The sequence below is a fragment of the Meleagris gallopavo genome, chromosome 8, assembly GCF_000146605.3.
Source record: "Meleagris gallopavo isolate NT-WF06-2002-E0010 breed Aviagen turkey brand Nicholas breeding stock chromosome 8, Turkey_5.1, whole genome shotgun sequence".
Lineage (NCBI taxonomy): Eukaryota > Metazoa > Chordata > Aves > Galliformes > Phasianidae > Meleagris > Meleagris gallopavo.
The window spans coordinates 23,145,079-23,168,040 of NC_015018.2; the positions used below are offsets into that span (position 1 = coordinate 23,145,079).

At 44.3% G+C, this 22,962-nt stretch overlaps 2 protein-coding genes across 11 annotated transcripts in view; one reads left to right on the forward strand and one right to left on the reverse strand.

Annotated features, from left to right (window-relative positions):
• Positions 1–8,838, forward strand: part of NEURL1 (neuralized E3 ubiquitin protein ligase 1) — a 133,942-nt gene extending 125,104 nt beyond the window's left edge. For all 6 annotated transcript variants that reach the window (XM_010714658.2, XM_010714662.3, XM_003208118.4 and 3 more), the window contains exons 5-6: positions 4,772–4,918; positions 6,134–8,838. In XM_010714658.2, coding sequence (XP_010712960.1) covers positions 4,772–4,918; positions 6,134–6,375 — 389 coding nt within the window. In that variant the 3' untranslated portion in view covers positions 6,376–8,838. The remainder of the gene's footprint in view (positions 1–4,771; positions 4,919–6,133) is intronic.
• A 4,832-nt stretch (positions 8,839–13,670) lies between these two features.
• SH3PXD2A (SH3 and PX domains 2A) overlaps positions 13,671–22,962 on the reverse strand; it is a 228,984-nt gene continuing 219,692 nt past the window's right edge. For all 5 annotated transcript variants that reach the window (XM_031554493.1, XM_010714667.3, XM_010714665.3 and 2 more), the window contains one exon: positions 13,671–22,925. In XM_031554493.1, coding sequence (XP_031410353.1) covers positions 21,033–22,925 — 1,893 coding nt within the window. In that variant the 3' untranslated portion in view covers positions 13,671–21,032. The remainder of the gene's footprint in view (positions 22,926–22,962) is intronic.

Genomic DNA, 22,962 nt, shown 5'->3' on the forward strand with positions numbered 1-22,962 from the left:
TTTTTTTTCCCCTGTAATGGAAGGTTGAATAGAGCATAAAATAATTTGGGAAAGTTCGATGCAATCTACATCCATGAGCAAAAAATATGAGATTTTCCATTAAAAAGGGTAAGGACAGAAACTGAGATCTCAGTCCTACTGGAGTCTTGCACATGGTTGTTTATTGAGGGTGGTCATGTAACAAGGGTCACTATGAAGCCAAAGATTTGTGGTAGATTAGATTAAGTGCAGCTGAGATGCTTCACAGGGTTGCTCTAATAACTTCTGTAATATGATAGCTAACTCACACTGCAGGAGCACAGGTGTTATGGGACAGACACCCATAGTCAGATGTTTACATAAGCTGAGTACCCACAATTAAGCCAGATTTTTTAAAGAGCCTTGATCTTACCAAGATAACAAAATCCATGGTCCTGACACATGCAAAGTGTTATATGTGAGAATGCATATTGAAGAGGTTTTGAGATAGGGAAATTATTTTAGCAGACCGGCTTAAAATCTGATTCCTAAGAAATAGAAATCAAACTGGGAGTTTTGTAAGACAGCTTACTGAATGGGACTGTCAGGTGCCCAGTGCTCACTGGGCTAAAACATATGAGAAGTGCACATCTCTCTTGAGCACCTTTCAGAGTGCCAGCCGAAGACTGCAGCCAGATTTCAGCTCTAATCAAGTCATTTCCACTGTGTGCTGGGAGCACTGGAACCAGTGTATGGATGAAACAACACTGAAAATCAATAAACTTCTGAAATAGTCATTAAGAGTCTAGACAGGTTGCCACTTACCTTTCATTGGCAGATAGATGCTTTTATAGCTGGTTCACTGACTGATAGATACTGGATGGAGTTCACCATGTTGTCATTATTCAAGTCACACGAATAGAAGTCCCTGTCTTTCTATTGCTTCTCTAAGAGATGGATGCCAGATGAAGGAATGAGTTATGAACACCTTAAAAAGGTGAAGATTTGATTGCACAGTAAATGTCCCTAAGCACATTCAGAAGGGAAATACAGACAGTGCATTTCTCCTACCCACCTGGTGTCATCGTGGTGTTTGTTGCATGATGTTCTCCCTGGGCCCACACAGTAAGAAGGTCAACATAATTGCTTTGCTATGAGGAAGAAATATAGAAGTAATGTTTTTATAGATGAGTTAAGGAGGGTGTGCTGACAATTTTTCATGTATTTTTAGAGAATATTGCCATTGTATCTGGCCTGTTTAACAACTTAAAAGCTTTCCCCAGACAGCTGCCTTCAAGAGATGAGTAAAAAAATGTCTCTGTTAGAAGTGGTGACAGCCCCAGGGGATATCCTCTGAGAGTGGAATGCAGTGTTCTGGGAAACCACCCTGTTCACCACAATAGACACAGGGAGCCAAAAGCATCTCTGAGGACTACAGCTGTTGTGTTTTGGTCACAGTTAAGACCTTCTATAAAAGGGCAATTGTGGATATAGAGAACTGCTCTCACAAAAATCGTAAATGCTGGATGGGATCCCAAGAGATTACCTACTTCACTTTTCTGTTCTTAAAGAGCTCTAGTGATGGAGATGCCGTAATCTTTCTAGGAAGTCTGATTGCTTTATAGTGCTTTACTATCTATATAATGCGCAACTTGAATGCCTTAGGATTCTAAACCCGTGATTTCTTGTCTTTCGTGAGCTTTCACAGAGAACAGATTGTTTCTGCCCTCATTCTAGCAGCCTATGAAAACTGTTATTGTCTTGAAATCATACAACATTTTAGGTTGGAAAGGGCCCCTGAGAGTTATCTAATCCAATGTCCTGCTCATAGCATGGCTAATTTCCAAGAGAGCACAAGACTCACCAGTTGAGTTTTGAGTATTTCCAGGAACAGAGGTACCACTGCGCCTTCAGGCCCCTGCTCCAGTGCTTAACTTATCCTGGTTGAGCCTGGATTGATGTGACCTTTGCATAACAATATGGCATTGTTGATTTATTATTATCTGGTGACCTCCAGCAGTCCTCTTTCTGCAAGACAACTGTATTTCTAATTGAGCAGTCCAGTTCCCTGCCATGTGTTTTGGTAGTTGATTATCTCTACTTAATTGCTATGTTTTGCATTTAAGCCAATGGAATACCATCCTGTTTTTCTGCTGACCCTAGCAGAAATGTCTTCTGGTTGGCAAGACCTTTTTGAATTACAAACTGCTAACATACTGGCAGCCTTTCCCTGCACAATGCTGTGTATTCTATGATCATACTCTCTTCCACTAAAAATATGGTATCTCTTTTCTTTTGTGGGTGGACACACAAATTAACTTAATACATCTCTCATGGAGCAATGACATAGGATTGCAGAGAGAGAGTCAGGCTGTGTTGGATTTTCCTAATGCTAGTGCTGCATAGATAAAATAGCAAATGGAATTGATTCAAATCCTGCTTAAAGGTAATGCTGTGTGTTCAGCATGTTTGGGATCAAGCACGAGTCAAGTTAGGAGCAGAGAAAAGTTATCTGGGAGCTTTACAGAATGTTTTAAAATCAGTAATTAAACTGATTTACTTGCAATTTATTTTCTTCTAATCATGGTTTGAAAGCTTTTGGTGGGAGCTCTGTGCACACAATGAGCCTGTTTGGCCTTGAGCACAAGAATCTGGTTTTAGTTAAGCCAAGCTGGCCATGCTCATTCCACCCGGCACATGATGTCATTCCGTGCTGCTTGTCACGGTGTCTGCACACCATCCAGCAATATTTTAACAGTGTGAGTAACGTGTCTTCTGTTGATTATTCTGTCACCAAGGGAAAAGCGTGTCTTGTCTGGTAGGGAACTCGGATTGTTTTAAACAAAGCTCTGTACTTATGCTGGAGGAAAGTCAAGAACTGCGCCTTGTATTAGGAGAAAGAGCTGGGAAGGTGTGTGCTGGCCTTGGGACTTGGGCAGGGCCATGTTGGGACTCAGACCAGCCGCTCAGACTGCAGTTCCTGCGCTGATGAGCTCTCCTCACCCTGCAGAAGGGCCATTTGCACTGCTGCCAGCACGCTCCGTTGGTTCATATCTATGGCACTTGGGGCACCTCCAAATTCTCCTATCAGCCCAGGAAAAAATGTTCTTAAGAGGCTTTATTTTGCACTTAGTGAAATGACCACGTTGGTGTTAGAGATGCAATGTACTGTGTGCCAGCTGAATGGAAGAAATGTCTCCGGGCTGCAGGGAGAAGAGGGAAAGCTTGAAAAAATTGTTCAGCTGTTCAGTGCTGGCGTTTGTTCCGTGTGCAGTGAAGGAGCTGAAATCCGTGCTCCTGCTGGGCCTGTTTACAGCGTGTTACCCACAGGGCAAGTTTTCTGCTACGGTCATCTGTCAGATTGGCGGGGAAGAGTCATTGCTAGTGGCTCTCATTAGAGGCTGCATCATTCTCTTTGCATATTTACTGAGATGAGCTTCAGCCTCAGCTCCCATCTGTGTATTAACAGAAGTGATTCTCTACAGCATCTCAAGTGGGGGAGCCCCAGAGCCTTTTAGAGGTTAATTGATTGTGCCTGTAAGCAGGTGCTCCTCATTTGAAGAAGGGTGAAACTGAGGGTCTGAAGGCTGAAGCTCATTGCTTATTTTCCCATACATGGGCTTCAGAACAGATTTCAACCCAAACTTGCTTCCCCTGCTTTCTGTACAAGACTTGAACTTCTCAATCTTAATCTACTACAAAGGACAGGGGAATGTGTCACGTGCTGCTGCTGCACTCATGCTTTTTTGCACAATCCAGAGTTGACACTTGGAGTCCCCGCTTCCTGAGTTTGGTCCTCATTGGCTTGATAGTTCCCAGCAACAAGGAACAGAAGGACCTTTGCATGGGGTCCACAGAGCGTTCCTGGCCTTCTGCTGCTACTTTTTCTCTGGAGAGTAGCCTCCAGCTCATCAAGGACACTGCAGATCCCAACCCTCTGTGTCTCTTGGCTCCTTATATAGTAACATGAAGAAGTCTTTGCATTTTAGCTCTGATTTCCAGCCCACAACACGAAACTTTAAAACTGCAGGGAAACTAATTCTTATCACCAAGAAACCCTACTTTGGTTCATGTGTGTGCCACCACCTCACCGCTGCCATACTGAAGCACAGGCTGTATCATTGCAGTGAACCAAACCTTTGCAGCAATCAGAATTTTAAGCATTCCTGCTTTTCCTTCTGCCTTAAATCAGTTTCTAGCCAGATTTCTGTTCTCACCTGGTATCCCCCCCTCTTATCCTAAGTCACTGTACAAAAAAGGCAGGGCAATGAATGGAGCTAAGTTTTTCTGATTACCAAATGCTTGAATCTGTCTTTAGAAAGTCCTTGAGTGACTTAGCATGAATTTATGAGAGCCTGGGATATATTTTACTCTGGGTTAGCGCAGAGTGCTTTGACAAGGTGATATATTCTTGTGTTGGAGTCCAGCCTACCCTTCTGCAGGCTTTGTCCTTTACTGGCCACAAGCCCATTGCTGGGTATAGTGCTGTGCACACGTAGGAGCTTGAGACCATGGAGAAAGGAACTAAAGATTTGAGACAAAGGGCAGAAGCAAAGGGTTATGATGGTTAAAGGAACACCAGGTAGTTTCAGGGACTGTGGAAGCCTCTTGTCTTATGCCAGTTGCTAGCATATGAAAAGGTGTGAAAGGTCTTTTCTTTTTTTTGTTGGTTTTCTTTTTTTCCCTTAGATTTCAATCTGATGGGTCATGAGAGGTGGTCAGCACTGAGAGTTGCACCCCTGCCACTTATCCCCAGGGCTCATCAGACTGGAGTTTTTAAAAGTAACTGTGGTTTTGTTTTCTCATGGCGCAGGTTCCACCATACTGGCTGAGCGGCTGGGGCCGTCCGCACCGAGCTCACCCACATCAACGCCCAATTCCCCCACCGTCCTCTGCAGTGGTGTTTCTGACCCCATACTGTCTACGTGTGGCTCTGGCCCACTCTGCAGCTCCATCAGTGGTAAGTGTGGTGAGATACCTCCGTTCTCTCCTCTGTCTCCCTTCACAGTCTTGTAGTTGTCTCTTGGAATGGATTTAAAAACACAGTAACCAACGGAGGCTCTTGTCAGCTCCCTTGGGGAGGAAGGGTGAGCCTCTGCAGTCTATTTTAAGTCTGACTTACGTGGAAGCTGCTGAGATGCCTAGACAGCAATATTTCTCTTACCCTTTTCATCACGAAAGGTCCCAGAGGACACAGCAAAGTTTCTGTTCTGTGCATTGGTCCTGTGACACACAGTGGAGCACTCTGTGGCAGTGGTGTTGCACACTGACTTAGGCTGGAGCTTCAAATATGCTTAACTCCCCCCTTCCTTCTCCGCACACCTACAGTACCCAAAAAAGGCAGTAACAATATTTCTAATATTCCAGTGAGATTTAGATAAATGAAGTACAAATGATAGGATGTTCTGTTAAATTTCTAGAATGCCAGGGATCTACATGATCCCAAAGCTATGTAATTTACCAAGTCTTGTCTCTGTTGTCCTAACCAAGATATTTTTTTCTCTGATGGTACCATTTGAATCTTTGAGGGGCAAATAGAAATTCTCTCATTATCTTGCCACTTCATCTGGCTTGGCGGGGAGTCTTCACCACATTTATGTTGCAAGCACGATTACTGCAACCCTTGTGGCTCTTGCAGCAATGTGCCTGCTATGAGCTAAATGCTGCCCATGCCAGCACCACCCCACCCCTGCCCTGGAAGACCCACATGGAGGGATTTGTCTCCAGGCACTGTAGACCCATATCCCTAGATCAGCCTTAGAGATGAGGCACTACTTGTCTTGGGAGCTGCTGCCACCTGACCTCCTCTTTTTCAAAGCAGATGGTTTGCTCCACCCCTTCTCATTTTTCCTCCTTCGTTAATGTTTAGACAGAGGTTTGAAAATGTGAAAATGCTCTTTGTCCAAAATGCTTGGGAACAGCTGTCTCTTGGTTTGTTCTTTGTGGGTGGCAGATCTTAACAGATGCTACCTCATTGCTGCACCGAGTCTTGGCATGTGAACCAGGGCTCAGTGACCAGCAGATTGCAGGAAGGAGCCCTGATCCTGGAAGACAGCTGAACCGTGATATGCTGCTAGGGCACAGTTCCACCCTTTGCTGCTGGCTGCGGGGCAATTACTCTGGATGTCAAGAAGCCTTTTAAGCAGTGTAAGTGACCGTGTTCTTTGTCTTTCAGGCACAGCTCCCAACTCTCCTGTCAGCTTGCCTGAGTCACCCATCTCCCCATCCGTCTCAGGGCCCTGGGGAGATGAATGTACCATCTGCTATGAGAACATGGTAGACACAGTCATTTACTCCTGTGGACACATGTGTCTCTGCTATTCATGTGGTCTGAAGCTCAAGAAGATGGCTAACGCTTGCTGTCCCATTTGCAGACGGGCCATCAAAGATATCATCAAAACATACCGCAGCACTTAGAGCAACAGCAACTGCTGTGATGGGACTAGGGAGGTGGAAGGGTGGCTGTGAAATATCGCAGATCTTGGTCTCTATTCATCACCCGGAGATTTGAAAACCATCACCCACCACCACTCCTGATCCTCCACTTCCATGGACAAGAGATGAGACCAGCCCCAGGAGAGCTCTTTAGCTCTCCTGAGGCTGAACTCCAGTGCATCAGGGAAATCACCATGGACTGCTTCCCCCCTATGGATTTTAAACTTTCTCCCAAAAACAAACAAACAAACAAACAAAAAAAACTAGCTGGAGCAAGTATCCCTTTTCTACATCACGCACAGAGGAGGGGAATCTACAGTGTTTAGTATGGACAGCAAGAGATAAAAGGTTCAGTGCTGCACATCTCCTTCTGGAGCCACCCTGTGTGCAAAGAACACCTTGGCGGAAGGGGAGAAACAAGCAGTGTGTTTCGATTTACAACTGGCCCCTTAAAAAGTGTGGTGTGAGGCAAGCATGGACCCAGCAGGGGAGCACATCTGCAGTGGAAATGCAGGAGCATTGGGGACTTTTAAAGAAAACCCTCTCTGTGTCCACCGTGGCAGCACCTTCAGGGGACCAGCACCATGGCTGTTGTGCTTTTCTTGCAGTTCCTCATTCGTGATGGGTTTGGCAGCAAACACTGGACTCTCTCCTGCCCAGCAGCGTCCAGCCACCTCCTGGCACCATCCTGTTGCATGACAAGCATCTCTCGCACTCCACCACCACCGATTTGCTGTGGCTTGTCCTGAATGGTCTTCATGCAACACAAAGAATCCAGCAGCCTCCATGGCCTGCAGGAGGGGAAGATGCACCTCCCTCGCCTTTCCTCCCCTTGTCATCCAGACAGCAATTCTGAAGAAGAATAGAAAAATGAAGGAAAAAAACCACCCAAAAATACAAAAAAAACCAAACCAAAACAAAATACACATAACAAAAAAAAAACCCAACCCCACTGGGGAAGAATGTATAAACCCACGTCTGCGGGTCTCATTTACTGGTAACTTTATCACTGTGCTTTAAGAGAAGAACAGCCAGGTGGTACTTTTAGCCCTTTACAGCCAGCCCGCCGGCAGGACATGGCTGTCCTTATGTGTTAGAGGGGGGAAGAAGAAAATAATTATAGCTTGAGGGGTTTGGTTTATTTAAATAACCTCCTTGCCCTCACTGGGAACTACACTGTCCCTATAGTGGGTGCCATGATGACCGTGGTACTGTCACAGCTGCTGGCCTGGCCGAGAGCTGCAGGGTCTTGGGCCATGCTCAGCTACAGCAGGTGCTCCCCAGCTGTCCTGGCCCCATCCTGGTGCCTCTGGGAGGAAGAAGCAGCACTGGGCCCTGAGGGGTGATCAGGGGCTGTGGTGTGGTCGCAGCCTTCACCCTGCCTTGTTGCTACCAGGCCAGGGAATGCCATGGAGCTGCACTCATCCTGCTGAGCCTTTTGCTATCGTGGCCACCACAAGTGTGGTGGGCGAAGGTTCTGGAAACTTGGCCTCACCCTGACCCTTCAAGGAAATCAAAGGAGATGCTAAGAGCTGGAGAATGCTTTGTAAAGCCTTTCTCTAAAGGCACCGCCATCTCTACAGCCTCCTGCAGGGGCCTGCAGCCACCCCCAGCGTGCCTGGTGGGCACTCCGTAACTTGAACACTGATCTTCTAGTTACAGGGATTTACGCCATTTCTTTGCACACCTCTCACATCCACCCCTAACCCAGGGGCCCTGCTTGGACAGGGGTGGGAGGAAGCGGTTACGGCCTCCATGCCAGGAGCATGGCCAATGTGTGGGCACAGAGCCAGCCTCCAGGACCAGCGGAGGTGGGGAATCTGTGTCAGTGCTTAAACACACCCCAAAATTTCAGAAAGAAAGAACCCAAGAGGTAGGAATGTGTCTGTGAATCAGTGGATGTGGGGAAATGTGCAATAAGCAGCCTCCCAGGCCTTCACCAAGCCAGTGGGACCGGTTCCCTCCCGCACAGGGCAAGCCAATGGGTACATTTTATTTTTCAAGAAACTATCTATGGGTACCAGTGCAGTGGTGTGAATTCCCTTTTCACCTTTTGAATTCAGAGTGTTTTAATATATTAACTGTGTTTGTTTTAATGTGGACCAAAGTCTAGAAGTTAGCAGAAACTGAAAGCTCCCCCAGCATCCGAGCTCAAAATTTGGGGTTCAGCCCTGCTCCCAGCATCAGCTGGCTCCGGTTGTGAGCAGAGAGGAGAGCAAGGCTCTCTGCAGGGAGAAAAAAACAGCAAAAGCAGTAACAGCAACAGTCCTAACCTTTTGTTTTGTTTGAATTGTGTAGGCTCCCACGTACCTCTGTGTTCTTGTGTCATTTGCGTTTCATTGCTTTACTTTAAAATGTTTTGTGTTCTGTTTGAAGAGAAGAATAACTCATTGTGAAAAATTGGATAACTGTGATTGTGAATAAAGCTGATTTAGGTATCCTGCAGCACCGTGACCAGCTGAGTATTTGCCATCTCCACAAGTGTGGCAAAACACGATGGGCAGGGCAGAAGCAAGAGGTTGAGGTAAGCAATGGTGGCATGAAAGCTGCTTCTTTGGAGTGAGCCAGGGGAGAGCAGTCATGCTGAAGGATGAGATGGTGTATAGATCAGGATGATGATGATGATGAACGGGCCCTTGATGGGCTTCATATCCACCTAAGTGATAAAAGAAGGCACAAAATTAAAAGTGAGGACTAAGGGCATTCCTGCAGCTCAAAACCATGCTCCCGAGCATCTTCCCTGGTGCACCAAACCAAGTCTGAGTGTGCCTGTGCTGTAACTCCAAGCATTGTGCCCAGCTCCTGCTTTCCCAGGAACAGGAGGACCTCTAGTGGGTCTCAGGAGCCCTTTTCGTTCACGGTGCAGCCGCGGGACATCCCCTTAAGGTGGAAGCTGCACAACAGACCGCCGCTAGAAAATAGGGACACTGGCTTTGCCGGACAGCCCCTGGCGGATGCACTGAGCCCAAGCACTGCTACATCCTAGGACAAATGAGCTAAACCCAAACCCTCCCCTTTCTCGGTGTTAGCGAGAGGAACGAAGGCAGGTAGGTACTCTGTCGGTCTTGGCGCATGGCCCGCGCTGAGGAGGAATGAGGAAGGGGGGAGGGATGCTCCAATTTGGTCCAGGAGTGCAGAGCCGGTCCTCCATCGCCACCTGGTGCTCTGCCCTGGCACGGCACAGCACCGCACACATTTTTCAAACGCACACGCGTGGGTGCAGGGTATCTTGGTGGAGTGTGGAGAAAAAGAGGAGCAAAGAGAACAATTAACAGTGGGTTATAACACACATGGGAGTACACTAGTAATATGTTGATCGTATGCTAGAGAAAAACCCTTTCAATCCTAAGGTTCACTCTACATGCATAGGAAGAAAAGACACAGTTCCGTGGCACACTCCTTGCTCAGGTTTATGCCTAGAAGTGCCCGGGACTGTGTGCAGCCTCATACCTAATTTCTTATAGCCTTCAGAGAGCTGGGATGGCTGAGCAGGAGCCCTTGGCAACCACTTACCTATGTGCTGACATGGGTGCGGTGAGCAAACACTGTGGCTCTGCTGAGAGCTGCTCCATCTCCAGTGACATCATTTCATAGAATCCTGGAACTGTTTGAGTTGGAAGGGACACATGAAGGCCATCTGGTCCTACTCTTCTGCAGTGAACAGGGACACCTACAGCTCCATCAGGTGCTCAGAGCCCTGTCCACCCTGACCTTGGGTGTCTTCGAGGACAGGCTATCCCCTCCCTCTCTGGGCAACCTGCGCCACTGCCCCACCGCTCTTACTGTAAAAAAGCTCTTCAGTTTCCCTCCACACCTGCTTCATGTAGCAGGAAACTTCTGCTTGTTATCTGGGACCTCAGCCTTCAAAGCCTGCAAGGTGTCAGCAGAGCTTGACAACCGTGCAGTACTCAGACCTTACAATGCCATGGTCAAGTTCTGTAGCGTACGTGAAGGGGTTTGTAGGAACTCATCCAAGCATGTTCAGCCACCCTTTTTGTGATAAAAGGGCCACCCATGCAAAAAAAAAAAAAAGCTTCTCATTTTGGATCTGATGCCACATCACTCTCCAAAAAGAATATACTGAAATGTGTGTTAAGCCTTAAGGTCTTGCTCAACACAGACAGAGGGTCTTTGTGTTTGAGGACAGAGGTGAGCAGCCCATAAAGCTTTACAAAATACAGCTAAAGCAGCAATTCAGAGCTATAAGACAAAAAGAGCTCCTTTATCCATTTAAGCCTGAGCTTAAATTTGCAATTTCACACACATCCAAGTCATAAGTTTCTCTGGGAAACTTAAATTTAGTGGTTCGACAAAGAGAGTGGAATAATACAGTATCGAAAAGTTGAAAATAAAATAAACCAACCGGATCACAATTAAAAACGTCAAAAATTTATTTTTCCTTAGGGCATAAGAGACAATGTAAACAAAATACAAAATTAAAAAAAAAAAAAATCACAAGTCAATTCTTACAGTCTGCAAACATTTGAAGATAGAGTACCCTTTCCCACTTCCCCCAAAACACTGCAAGCCTGCTCAAATGTTAACAAGCAACCATTCTGGACCCTGAAGGTCCAGTGAGTTTTGCCAAGTCCCAAGCTGGGAATAAATCTCTCATGTAAGAAGGACACTGCATCTGTTTTATCAAACATTTAAAAAAAAAGTCCAAAAAAATATAAATATTACAGATGAAAATCAGATTTAGCACCACCTTTGGTCCAAGCAATCAATGAACTGGGAGATGACAGATACAGTCTGTTTAGCAAATCCCTTCTGCCTGAGTCTTTGAAGATGTTAGAGGTTCACATTGCAAGAACTTGTAATAAAGCTGAGAGAACAGCCCCCAAACTCTATCCCTCATAACCTCCACCAGTCCTGAGCATGCAGGAAGGTGAGCAGTCCTGATTGCCCATTAGTAGATGCTGATCACCTCCAAGCTCTGATAAGCGCCTAAAGAGGGATGCTGGGATCTACTCACAGGCACAGCAATCTTGAGTTCTTGCTTTGTCTTCACATGCACAACTGCCTGAAACATTTTTCTCATTCTCTATTGAGCGGACCCATGCAGAGTTCTCAGTTCGACATGCAAAGACATTAAAATCCCATGCCAAAACATTTCGTTTTACTACATTGCCTCAGCATGTGGGGAAAAAAACACCCAAACTTCCATTGCTTTACACTGTATTGCAGTTCTCTGAGCAAGCTCTTGGCCACAGCACATGGTTGTGGGGTAGCAATAGAAAAGAGGGCAGCTCTGAACCATTTCTGGACTGGGCACTAAAATAAATTCTGCAAGTCTGGATTATGGGGAAGGTAACACTTTGCTCAACTGTTGTCCCTCCACTGACAAGTCTAGAGCAATGGCAACACTGTGCTATGATCTCACTTTTGACAAGATGTACATCTGACCAGAGATGTGCTTCTCCTGTCCCAGTCACAGGATCAGGCCCACAGTACCGTATGTATCAGCTAAAGACTCACATGTCCCCAAAGATCTGTGCTAAACCTTGGGGGACATTTTACAGGATTGCTTGGCTAAAATGAGAACTACATTCTTGTGTTAGTCTCTAAAGAAGTTACTCGTCTTTTCTACCTACAAATCTGACCTGCATTGAATCTACGAAGATTACGTGCAGACTCAGAGACTGGTCACAAAGAGGTCTTCTGTTTTGTGCCAGTTCAGACGGGCATTTTGTATGATAACTCATGCCATCAATGACAAGAGATACTGCTGCATGAAAAATGTCATTTTCTGGCTTTCAGTTTTCACTGGGATGACTGGAAGGCCAATATTTTCTATCATACACCAGATTTGCAGTTCAGGAAAGCATCTCAAAGAGCCAAATACATTTGGGCCCTATCAGGAGCTGTTCACTGTACAAAATCATGTTGGTCATCAGCTCAAGTTCATTAAACAAAAACTGGGCACTCCATGAGGCTGCAGTACTTATTTCTGCTTATAGCTTCCCATCTGCTGTAGGTACATTAATGGTTGATGCCATGAATGTCAAAATACCTGTCAGCTCTGAAAGAATCAATATTTGGACAAAAAGCTCAAACATCTGCAGTACGACCAATATTCACTGCCTTCAAAAGAGCTGGACCACGGGCCACAAGTAAATATGGTCCCAAGCTGTTAAAACAAAAAGGGCTTCCTCCGACCCATTTTCTTTACCTCTTGGCTTAACTCACATGCTAGAACAAACGGAACAGACTCCCGCCTTGTAAACTCTCTTCATATGAAAACAAAACAGTTCTCAGTTATTCCTTTTCCATGTACACCACGACAGAAACCACAACAACTTCAGGACATTTTCCCAAGCAGAACAGACAAAATGGTTCCCGTGTTAAAAACAGCAACAAAAATAACAACCAAAAAAGCATCACCAACTTGACCACACACACACTAAAACCAACCACACATTTCTCTGTCTCTGGTCACCAACATGCTCTCCCAAGACACCACCAAGTACATTCCCACCACCTATCCACTAGAAAATGGAGTGCTACACCAACACAAAAATGACAACAGCGTCTAATATTAAGAAGATCAGCAACTCAGGAAACCCACTGCAAACCTTGTTTGGACCAGATTTAGATTGATTTTGTCATCAAGCGCAAGTTTGGGACAGTAAAAACCATAAGGCTTTCCAGACCGGACGTGCTCTCCTAGGAGAGGGGAGCACAACCACTCAACACATTCCACCTTCATTCAGCAACAGGCTTAGGCTCCATTAACTATCTACTGTTTCCAGAAATCATTTAAGCTAATTAACAGTTTTAGAAGCAGCCACAGATATATGTGCCCAACAGAGATATCTGCATCTGAGCTTTGACCGAAGCAGCAGTCAAGCTGCAGGCAAGACTTCTGATATGAACGTGTGATACCAACTCCTAACTGAGACATCCCATTGGTTTGATTCTCCCCAAACCTGGGAGCAAAGTAACTAATATCTCTGCCTGCAATTAAACCTGCAGTACAGCAACAGCACTGATGCAGCATGATGTGAGCCAGACAACAGAAATGCACTTACTCTGTGCACTGACCCCATAACAGTCAGCTTGTAGTACAGAAAAGCCATGGTAATGCTCCATGCACTCTGCTTCTGCAATACTCCAGGTCTGAACCCACCACGAGTAATGAGCAAGCCGCTTCAGCAAGGGGCAAAAAAAATTCTCCCACAGATTAGAAACAATTATAACATCTCCCCAGTATGAAAATCTAAGACAAGCAATAGTTAACATTGGCTATTTACTGAAATCTCTCATATTTTTAAAGGTTTTTTTTTAATTCCCTTCTTATTTGCTCCAGTTTGTTAATGGTTACAGGCTAAGTTCCAGTGACTGCAGTATTTTCTGCTATCCTGCTTCTATAGGACAGACAAGCCCAACCTGGATGCTCAGGGGATCCAGACCCAGAACCCAATTTGATGCCTCCAAGAATGACGATGGGGTTTTGGCAATGCCATGCGATTCTCCCTCCCCTCTGCTTCTTCCCTGCACCAAACAGGGACCGAGAAAGAAAAGTACAAAGTGCCTCCAGTACAGCAATCACATGGCATATATTTGTCTTGCTTTGGGGGGATCACTGGCTTCAGGATACAGACTTCCATCGTCACAGAGTGTAAAACTCAACTTTTCTCAGTAATGAAAAATCCTAACACAGAGCAGTGATGTATGAAAACCATTTATACAGAGAAAGCACCTGCAGTGTCAGATCAAATAATTTACGGCCTTATTAGAAACACTTTTTCCCCTTGTATTTTATCTTTTCCCACCCCCCCACCAATATAGTTGCCTTTCATTTCTTTCCAAATCATTAATACAGTTTCCATTAGTTTGATTCAGTAACAAACAGGAGTCTCAACTCAGGACAGCGGTGGTTTATGCTGACAAAAACAGGTCTGTAAAAATGCCAGTGTGAAGCTTTAAACCAAATTTATTTATTAAAGAAAACAAACAAACAAAAAAAAACCCAAACACAAAACAAAACAAAATTAGCACTCTTCAACTAGAATCAACACTACCTCGATGCAAGAACAAACGAAGAACATTGGTGATGGGACCAGCCCAGCCATGACATTATAAAATGGGAGAAGCTACTTTGTTCTGCCTGTGCCATCGGGTCTGCACTCAGCTTTCACCCCAGGGATCACTACAAAGCCCCGGCTGTGGTGTAAGGACACTCCACACAGCTGACACCCCAAGAAAGATACCCAAGAGGAAGTTCTGGGGAACTCTGGGTGCTCCAACTGGCTCTAAGATGAGGAGGGAAAGCAGCAACAGCAATCTACATTGCAACCCCAAGTCTGGGAGAGAACTCTGGATGCGGCCCTACATACAGTACTTCATCTGAAGCTACAGACAAACAACAGAGGTGGCCACTGAGCAGCACAGAGAGACAGAAAAAGAAATAGAAGCACCGGGCACAGCTAGCAGAGGCCATTGAAGAGTTCAAGCATGCAAACACATTCCCTATGCATTGCCACATTGGTGGTTCCTGCTTCTATCAAACAATTAAAAGCAAATGGAAGAAAAATAAACATTTGCTCTTGAACCATTGTATTGGTGCTGTTGGCAGCTACTGAACACTGAATTTACACACAACACTTTGCTACATGGATAAATAACATCTGACGTTGCCAGAGAAGGAGCTGCTAGTATTGGAAAGACACTGGCAAGACAGCAGCAAAGCTCCAGTGGGTCTTACAAAGCCGCACAACCTGCATGCAGCAGATGGTACATGGCAGCCCCAGGCTCAGCACTCCCATGCTCCTAACTTTAGGAGAATGGGCTGTGGTGAGCGCTCATGAGGGTTTCTGCCATTGTAACCCTACTGATGCTCCTGGACTTCTGGCTGGCTTGGACAAGAGCAAGTGAAAAAATTAGGTTGGCTCCCCAAAACAAGATTAATGTGTAAAGTGTTAGTATCAATGACAGGATTTTGAAAAACATCTATTTCAGTACTGCTGCAGAACTCAGTTCTTATTTGAATGCAAAGGTCTCTGGTAACAGCCAGGCCTTTTCACAAACTCAAGGGCAGCATGACAAGAATTAAGCAGAAGGTTGAGGTACAGCTGCCCTCCAGGGACATCAAGTAGAGCTTCAGGAGAAACACTCCCCAGAGCTCAAAGAACCCAATGCTTGTCTTTCACATTACTTTTGGATCTCATTAAAACAGTCCAGTTTTTCAAAGAGAGGTTTTGCTGCTACCTGGATGGTGACATTACTCTGGACAGGTGGAAATTCTCCATCCTTTCAAATTGGATTTTTTTAATTTTTTTTTTTTTGAAGAGCAGAGTTTCTGCTCAGCTTTACTTTGGAACTGAATGATCATCCTTTGCAAGCCAGGAACTAGGATTTCAAAAATCAAATTAGCTGTGAAATTCTGCAGGTGAGAAGTAACCTGGATAAAAATGGGGACTTTCTTCTTTATTATTAACCTAAGAAAAAAAAAAAAAGAAATGAGGACATACAGAAATACATTTCCACAGCTCTAGAATAAATACAAATAACAGTACAGTATCAAAACTTGAGACAGCACCAGCAGAAGTATTTTCTTTTCTTAAGTTATTGATTCTGAAGCAAAAGAGGAAAACCACCAGCAGAGACAAACGAGAAGGCAGTATCATGCAAGGATGACATACAGAGTACTTAAAGCATAGCTCAGAAGTCCTGTATTAATAAGGACATTAATGCACACCCTATACACAAACCTGGCAACATGCTGCATAATCCTTACACTTTTAGTACCAGGTGATGCTCTCTATGACAAGCAGCCATTCCAAGACTAACAGCCCCAGCTATCCATCCCTACCGACCCAAGGGTCCCGTTTTCATCCACCTGCCCCTCCCCTGCATCTCCTGTTCCCATAAGAGTGCATGAATAGAGAATTGCAAACATTTCACACTGCACGTTCCACTCCAAGTCCTGGATGAGGGGCCTGTTTATTCGATGAATATTGCACTTATCCACTCACTGGATTTGATATTTTTTTTTTCCTCAAGAATGCAGAGTATTTGGGAAAAAAAATAGAAAAAAATAGTAGGATACAACACAGGAAAATATGAGTTATTAACAAGCTAGCTATGAAGATCTAAAATTAAATAGTACTAGTTCTATTCTGTTAATACTAGGAATATGAAAATAATGAATGCTTTACCAAATTCCCTTGTTTTTCATATAAGATAAAAGCAGTAACTTTCTTTTTAACTGAGGAAAGCAATGAATATATATTACAATAAAATACGATTCATTAAGATCTGAAAGTGATGGAAACAGTCATATAATGCCTTCGTCAAACTTTATAGCATTGCAATGGAAAGAGCCTTTGGAGTGCATCCACAAGGGCCACATCCTTGTTTTAGCTGTACTAGTGCATGTGAAAATCCATTTTCAAACCATGAGCCAATTTCAATCTGTAAAATTACTGAGCATGTGCTGTTTTTGTACAGTGATTCAATAACCTGGCACATGCCCATTGCATCCTTTATCTTGGAAAGTTTGGCTTGCAAAGGACTGGTACATATGGCCGCACCTACCCACTGCAAGACATGAGAGAAGAATTAGCAGGAACTGCCTTCCACGGAGAAGGGCAGCCAACAAACCCATATTACTGCTATTACAAGAAAGTGGGATGAACTGGGAGACAGAGGAAAACAGCAATTAAATCTTTCAGGCATTATATAAACCTCAATAACGAACTCAGAAGTGCTCATTATTATTAAAGTTGCAGTATACAGCAAGATGCAATTTTCACATTCTCAAATTTTGTTCTATGGTGTTGGGCTTGGGGTTCTCTGTTGGTTCCAATTCAAGGCTTTTGGGACAGCGAGGGCAGTGGTGACAGCAGCCACCTCTCCCCCAGATGAGGGCTCCCTTCTGCTGCAATTGGCATCGCTGGGGCCCCACTTCCTCTTCTGTCTGGTTCAAGAACAGAAAGAGGGAGATTTAAACAGTACTACTGATTTCTGCATTGAGTGCCCACTGAGGTGTATATTATGTTTAAATATTGCTCTTGATCCAGTGTCAGTTCTGACAAATTTAGTAAATAAAGCTTAAGGCGACATGAACATTTCAGAGAAGAGCTAAAACGCTTCCAGCACTGCACTGTCCTTTGAGCCCCCCCTTCCAGGTTTGCCCTGCAGTCAGCTTCTCTGATGGACTTCAGGGCCTTTCCCTTTGTTTCACAGCTAACAAAGAAAATGGCTTGCAATTTTGGGGAGCTAGCTGCTTGCCAATGGAAAAAAAATTAAAAATTGACCTGGTATCTTTCAGTTGCAAGAATAAAAAAATAACAAAAATAAATCACCTGTGATAACAGCAAGAGGAGAGGACAAAGAAAAGAAAATAACAGTATTTTTGGGGGCTGCTGGGGTATGGTATTTGCTTTAGAAGTGCCCTTCAGAGGTACAAGCATCAAATAAAAGGAAGCCCAAACCAGAGCCTTCCCACTGGGTGTGAAGCCCAGTGTGTCAGGCAGCAGCCCTCACTCATTGCTGACAACAAGCAGCTAATTTGCACTCATCCCTTCTGCGAGTGCAGGCTGAGAAAGAAGGGCAGGGGTAGCCACAACAGCACTGGCTTTGCAGCCTCATCTATAGGCTCTGGCTTTCCTCAGCCCTCACAGAGCTTTCAAGATGCGATAAAGGAGCAATCGGGCCAGTGTGTGCACTGGGCTGATGCTTGAGAAAAGCCTGGTGATATTACAGGCACCACCCATCTGTGCCATTCAGCATCGTGCAAGACATGTGGCACCAAGCATCACAAACAGCCACAAAAAGCAGCTTTTCCTTCTCAAATCCTACAAGGACTCCTGCAGCTCAGAGATACTCCGGGCTCAACTTTGGCTGGATGCAAGTGTGACTATTTGTCGGAGCCTGGGCTTTCCTATCTGAGCTGTATGCTGCTCTCCTCTCCCTGGGCGGGGGGCTCACATCACTCTGCACCATACTTGAAGAATTCAGTGGCTCAATGCAGAAGATCTGGGAGCTGTGCTTCTACTTCCCCCCAAAGAGACGACTTGGTGGGAATGTCTCTAAACAACTTTAGAATATTTTAAATAATAAGTTAATTCTTAATAAATATGTGCTTCAAGAAAATGATAATTATATACTGCACCTTTAAATAATGCACTTAGTTCTCTGCATTGGCTTCCATTTTGGTTTCTTTTATTGTTAAAGTGCATTAATTCAAAATAATGAACCACTTCCGCATCATTATTGTTAAAATAAATCATAACATTAATACAAGTCACTAAGTCACTACTATTAGTACTGCAATCTAGCAGATAACTCTATGTATTGCTCTATTTAATACTGTCCAGCAGAAGAATATAATACTTCTATTATAATCTCACAACAGCTCCAACAGCCTTTTACAGCTGCGACCATATTAGTACAACTAAAGATGGGGAGAAGTATGAGACTGGGCCACAATGCCTCAGATACACATCCAGTAAGATGAAGCCAACTGGATACATACATATATATTATATGGTAAGATGTAAGGTACAAAGAGGGCCCTGCACACTGATACAAGCTGTTGTGCAGATACACCTCCTTCTCCTGCTACCACAACTGAAAGGGATCCCAAACACCCACCCCTCCCTGCCTGGATTCTGAGAGCCGCTCAAAACACAGCACTGCTTGTAGCCTGTTGTGGCACTTCGATGTTGTTTCAGCCACCTAAAGGATATCAGACAGGTTAGCTGTAGGCAACTCTCTCAATATTACCATAGCAATTAAAAGCCCCACCTCCCCCCCCCCAAAAAAAAAGAATAAAGACAAGAACAACGTATAAATTGTATAATTTTTTTTTGGCAGAGAAACATCCCCCATAACACAATACTGTTGTGCTATTTTACTCAGACCCTTGATCCCAGCTATTTTAAAGTCTTTGTAACCTTTACCTTCCAAGCCAAATCGTATGAAGCTCTGGTGGAAAAAAAGGGCATGTATCATCTTGTGTAAACCAGTAGTGAAATAGTATGCCTCTTCCCTCTTAAAACAGACACACAAGACTACCTATTATTTAAAAGAATTAGATTTAGAGTGATTAACAGAACCATTTTAAAAATAAAAAAAACAAACAAGCAAGGCTTTCTCAAGTACAGTAGGGATTTGGCCAATGATGTTTACAGTACAAGAGTTGGCTACCTCAAGAATAACTTCATATTCCAAAGCCTTCTGCAGTGGATGCCTCTTCTATTTCACACAACGCCATCTTCACCAGGTGCCACATTTCAAAGCATGAGTTAAAAAAAAAAACAAATAGAAATGGAACTAGAAGAGGCAGCTTCCCGGTTAATGTGTTTTAGACTTAATTACTTTGATATTAAATCCCTGAGCCTGAAAAGCCCAGGCACACTTTCCAGTACAAATGTACTTCTTGGATTCAAGTGGGAACAGAAACACATATTTGGCTCCTATTTCAGTTTTAAGTCTCTTCTGGTAAACCAAGACAAAAAAAAAAAAAAAACCGAAAAAGTTAACCCAGAATGCACAGAAAAGAAACAAAACATGGAAAAACAATTCCCCAAAAATATACAAATTAAGGATGTGCAGACCGAGTTTGATGGCTTTTTTCCCCCCTCATTGTAAACACTGATGTTGCAGAAGGTTACAGCTATTTCTAACTAATACCTCTGTGGGCCCTGCTAGCAGACAGTATGCTTGGATTTGGACCAGACTGCTAAAAAAGCAGAAGCAACACATTTGACAGCCACGTGTTCAGTGTCTTAAGGGACTTTTGTACATTTTGATAATATGACAAGTTTTGAGAAACCCAGTTCTGTAAAGAGACTCAACCAGGATCTCCTGGCAGAAGTCAGGCACAGAACTAAATAGGGAGCCTACAAAGTAATAAACGTGCTTAAGCATAGGGTTTGTAGGTTTGTTTTTACAAGCACCAGTAGGCATTGCTGCCCTAAAACACCTGAAATCAACTCAAAGGAGAAGACAGAAAGAAAGGAAACAAGGAGCCCCCCAACCAACACCACCTGATCGCCATTTCGGGTAAATTAGCAAAAAGAACAAAACACAGATGAAGTCAGAGACCAAATCTCTCCACGATGAAAAGGCTCCAACTCTGGACTAAACAACTGTTGAGAAGAAAAAAAAGAAAAAAAAAGCAAAAAAAAAAAAAGCTTCTCCAAAGGATTCGAGTCCCTTTGTGTTTCAGAAAATTCCATTTGCTTCTCACTGCAAGTTGTAGAAATGCATCCGAAACTCTTGGGTATTCCACATACGGACAAGATTGAGGAGAAAAGGGAGCCAAGATTGTACAAGAGTTTGGCACAGAACTCCCCAAGTTGAGATGCATGTGTATTTCTCTCATGAAAGGCACACACTTGGTTTCCTATCAATAACGGGAAAGATGGGATGTCATACCCTGTTACACATATAAGATTATTAACAACTTCACAAAAAGGCAGTTGACTGCTGCATCTTCATAGTTGCTTACAACATGTTAACCCCACAAACCTCTCCAGAACATGGCAGATTCGTCCTCAGCATAGACTCCTTCGTCCCTTTGTACAAACTGGGGCACATGGGAAAGGTCTTTTTGTATAGCAGTTATTTTTTTCCACATGTACACAGCAGGAACAGTATAAATTAGGAAGGTTAAAGATATTGCAATACTAGTTCTTTTTCTCCAAATAATTTGAGGGCACCCAGCCCTTGAATGGCTTCACACCATTCATGATCTGGCAGTACCACCAGCCATTTGGGTTCCTTTCAAGGACCTCCATACAGACACCTTCTTGAAACCCTGCAGTCTCCTCATCCCCTTCATAGTCTGCAATCGAAACATAGATGTCCTTGAGATTGTTATGGATGAACTGCGATTTTTCAATGGGCTTTGGCCTGACAGTAGACACGGGGATCCCATTCCTCTGGGTGGGAAGGTTGGAGGTGGTCTCTGAACCCTCAGAGCCCGACCTCTCAGGCTGCTTTCCCTTTGCATCACCTGGCTGCGACCGTGCATTACTGAAGGAGGAATTCCGACGCACATTTCTAAGATGGTCTGTGGCTGTTAAAGACTCATTTCTGCGCAAGGAGCACGACAAGTTGTTATCCTTAGGTGGTGGGGAGACAAACACCGACTGAGGCCGGACAGCAAGCTGCCTCACACCATTCCGCATTTTTACAGGTCCTGATGTTTTTGAAAATCCACCTGGAGGTTTGCTTGGGATGGGTGGTGTGGCACGTTTGCTCTGGTTGATGGTGTTCAAAGCCTGAACCCTCTTCTCTATCTTCTCTAAGCTGTTTGATTTATTTTCATTTTTCCTGTTCCTGGCAAATGAGGCGTCGGTCTCCGCTGACATGGTTTCTTGCTGGTTATCAGGGAGAGCCAAGTAATGGGAAGGAGCCCAGCCTTCCATATCTCCATATTTCAGGTACCACCACCCACTGGCTTGCTTTTCAAGCACTTCCACTTCTACACCTGCTGGGAAGCAAATTTCAGAATCCTGTACCTTCTGGTATGAGTCAGTGGTCACATAGAAACACCTGGAATCATTTTCCTGCTCAGTTTTGGTTGGATGGCTAGAACAGAAAATGCCACGGGAAGGAACTGTGATGAGGTCAGCTGAGCCCCTCCTAACATGATCATCGTGGTTTTCAGAAGCTGTGTGTGGTGGGTTTTCAGACTCTTCACTTCTAGAACCTTTAAGTCCACCTCTGAGTTGCCCAGTCGGCCTCAGCTGACGCCTTAAAGTGCTGATATCCATCTTTTCTTGACTCTGAGAATCTGCCTTGTTCAGGAATGGTTTGGGCCTAACAATTGGTTTTGCTCTAATCGAAGGACTCTGCCCAGGCTCTTTCTTCATACCTGTTCTTGGCATGCTACGTAAGCCAACATCTGAAGCTGATCTTGGTTTTGTCTCCTCACTCCTAGAATAGTGACATTTTCCAACCTCGGGCTGGATGTCTTTTTCCATCTTGGGTTTCATGAATGATGATTTAGGAGAGAGAGAACACGGAGAGTTCCTTCGAATCAAAGAAAGAGAAGAGCTTTTCTGAGAATCAGAGTCTCCACTAGATTCCTTATTGGACAAAGCATCTTCCACATAACGTCTGAAACCCTCGTTCTCATAAATGGTCTCTTCTTCATTAGCAACATCCTCTGAAGACTCTCCTACTTTGAACTTTGCTTTCTGAAGTGATGACACAGGAGAGGGCTTGAGGGGCTGAAATAGCCGTTTTTCAGGAGTGCCCTCTTCACGATGACTTTCATTTACTTCACACTCTGAATCAAAGCCAAAGGCAGGCACATCATACTCAGGTTCTTCATATTTCACCTTGTGGGGAGAGTCCTGGGTATTCTCTGAAGAAACCATTCCAGTTGTTCCTTCTTCAGAGTCTTTAGGTTTACTGGGTGGTGCTGGGGGAGGAACTTTTGGGCGGGTTAAAGTACTTGTTCTTCTATTTAAATTTGGCTTCTTCCTCTTGTCAATATAAGATGCTGGAGCCCATCCTTCCTTCTCTCCAATCTGCACATACCACCAGCCACCAGAATTCTTTTCTATAACCTATGAGACGATAAGGAACACATTACTTAGACAAAAA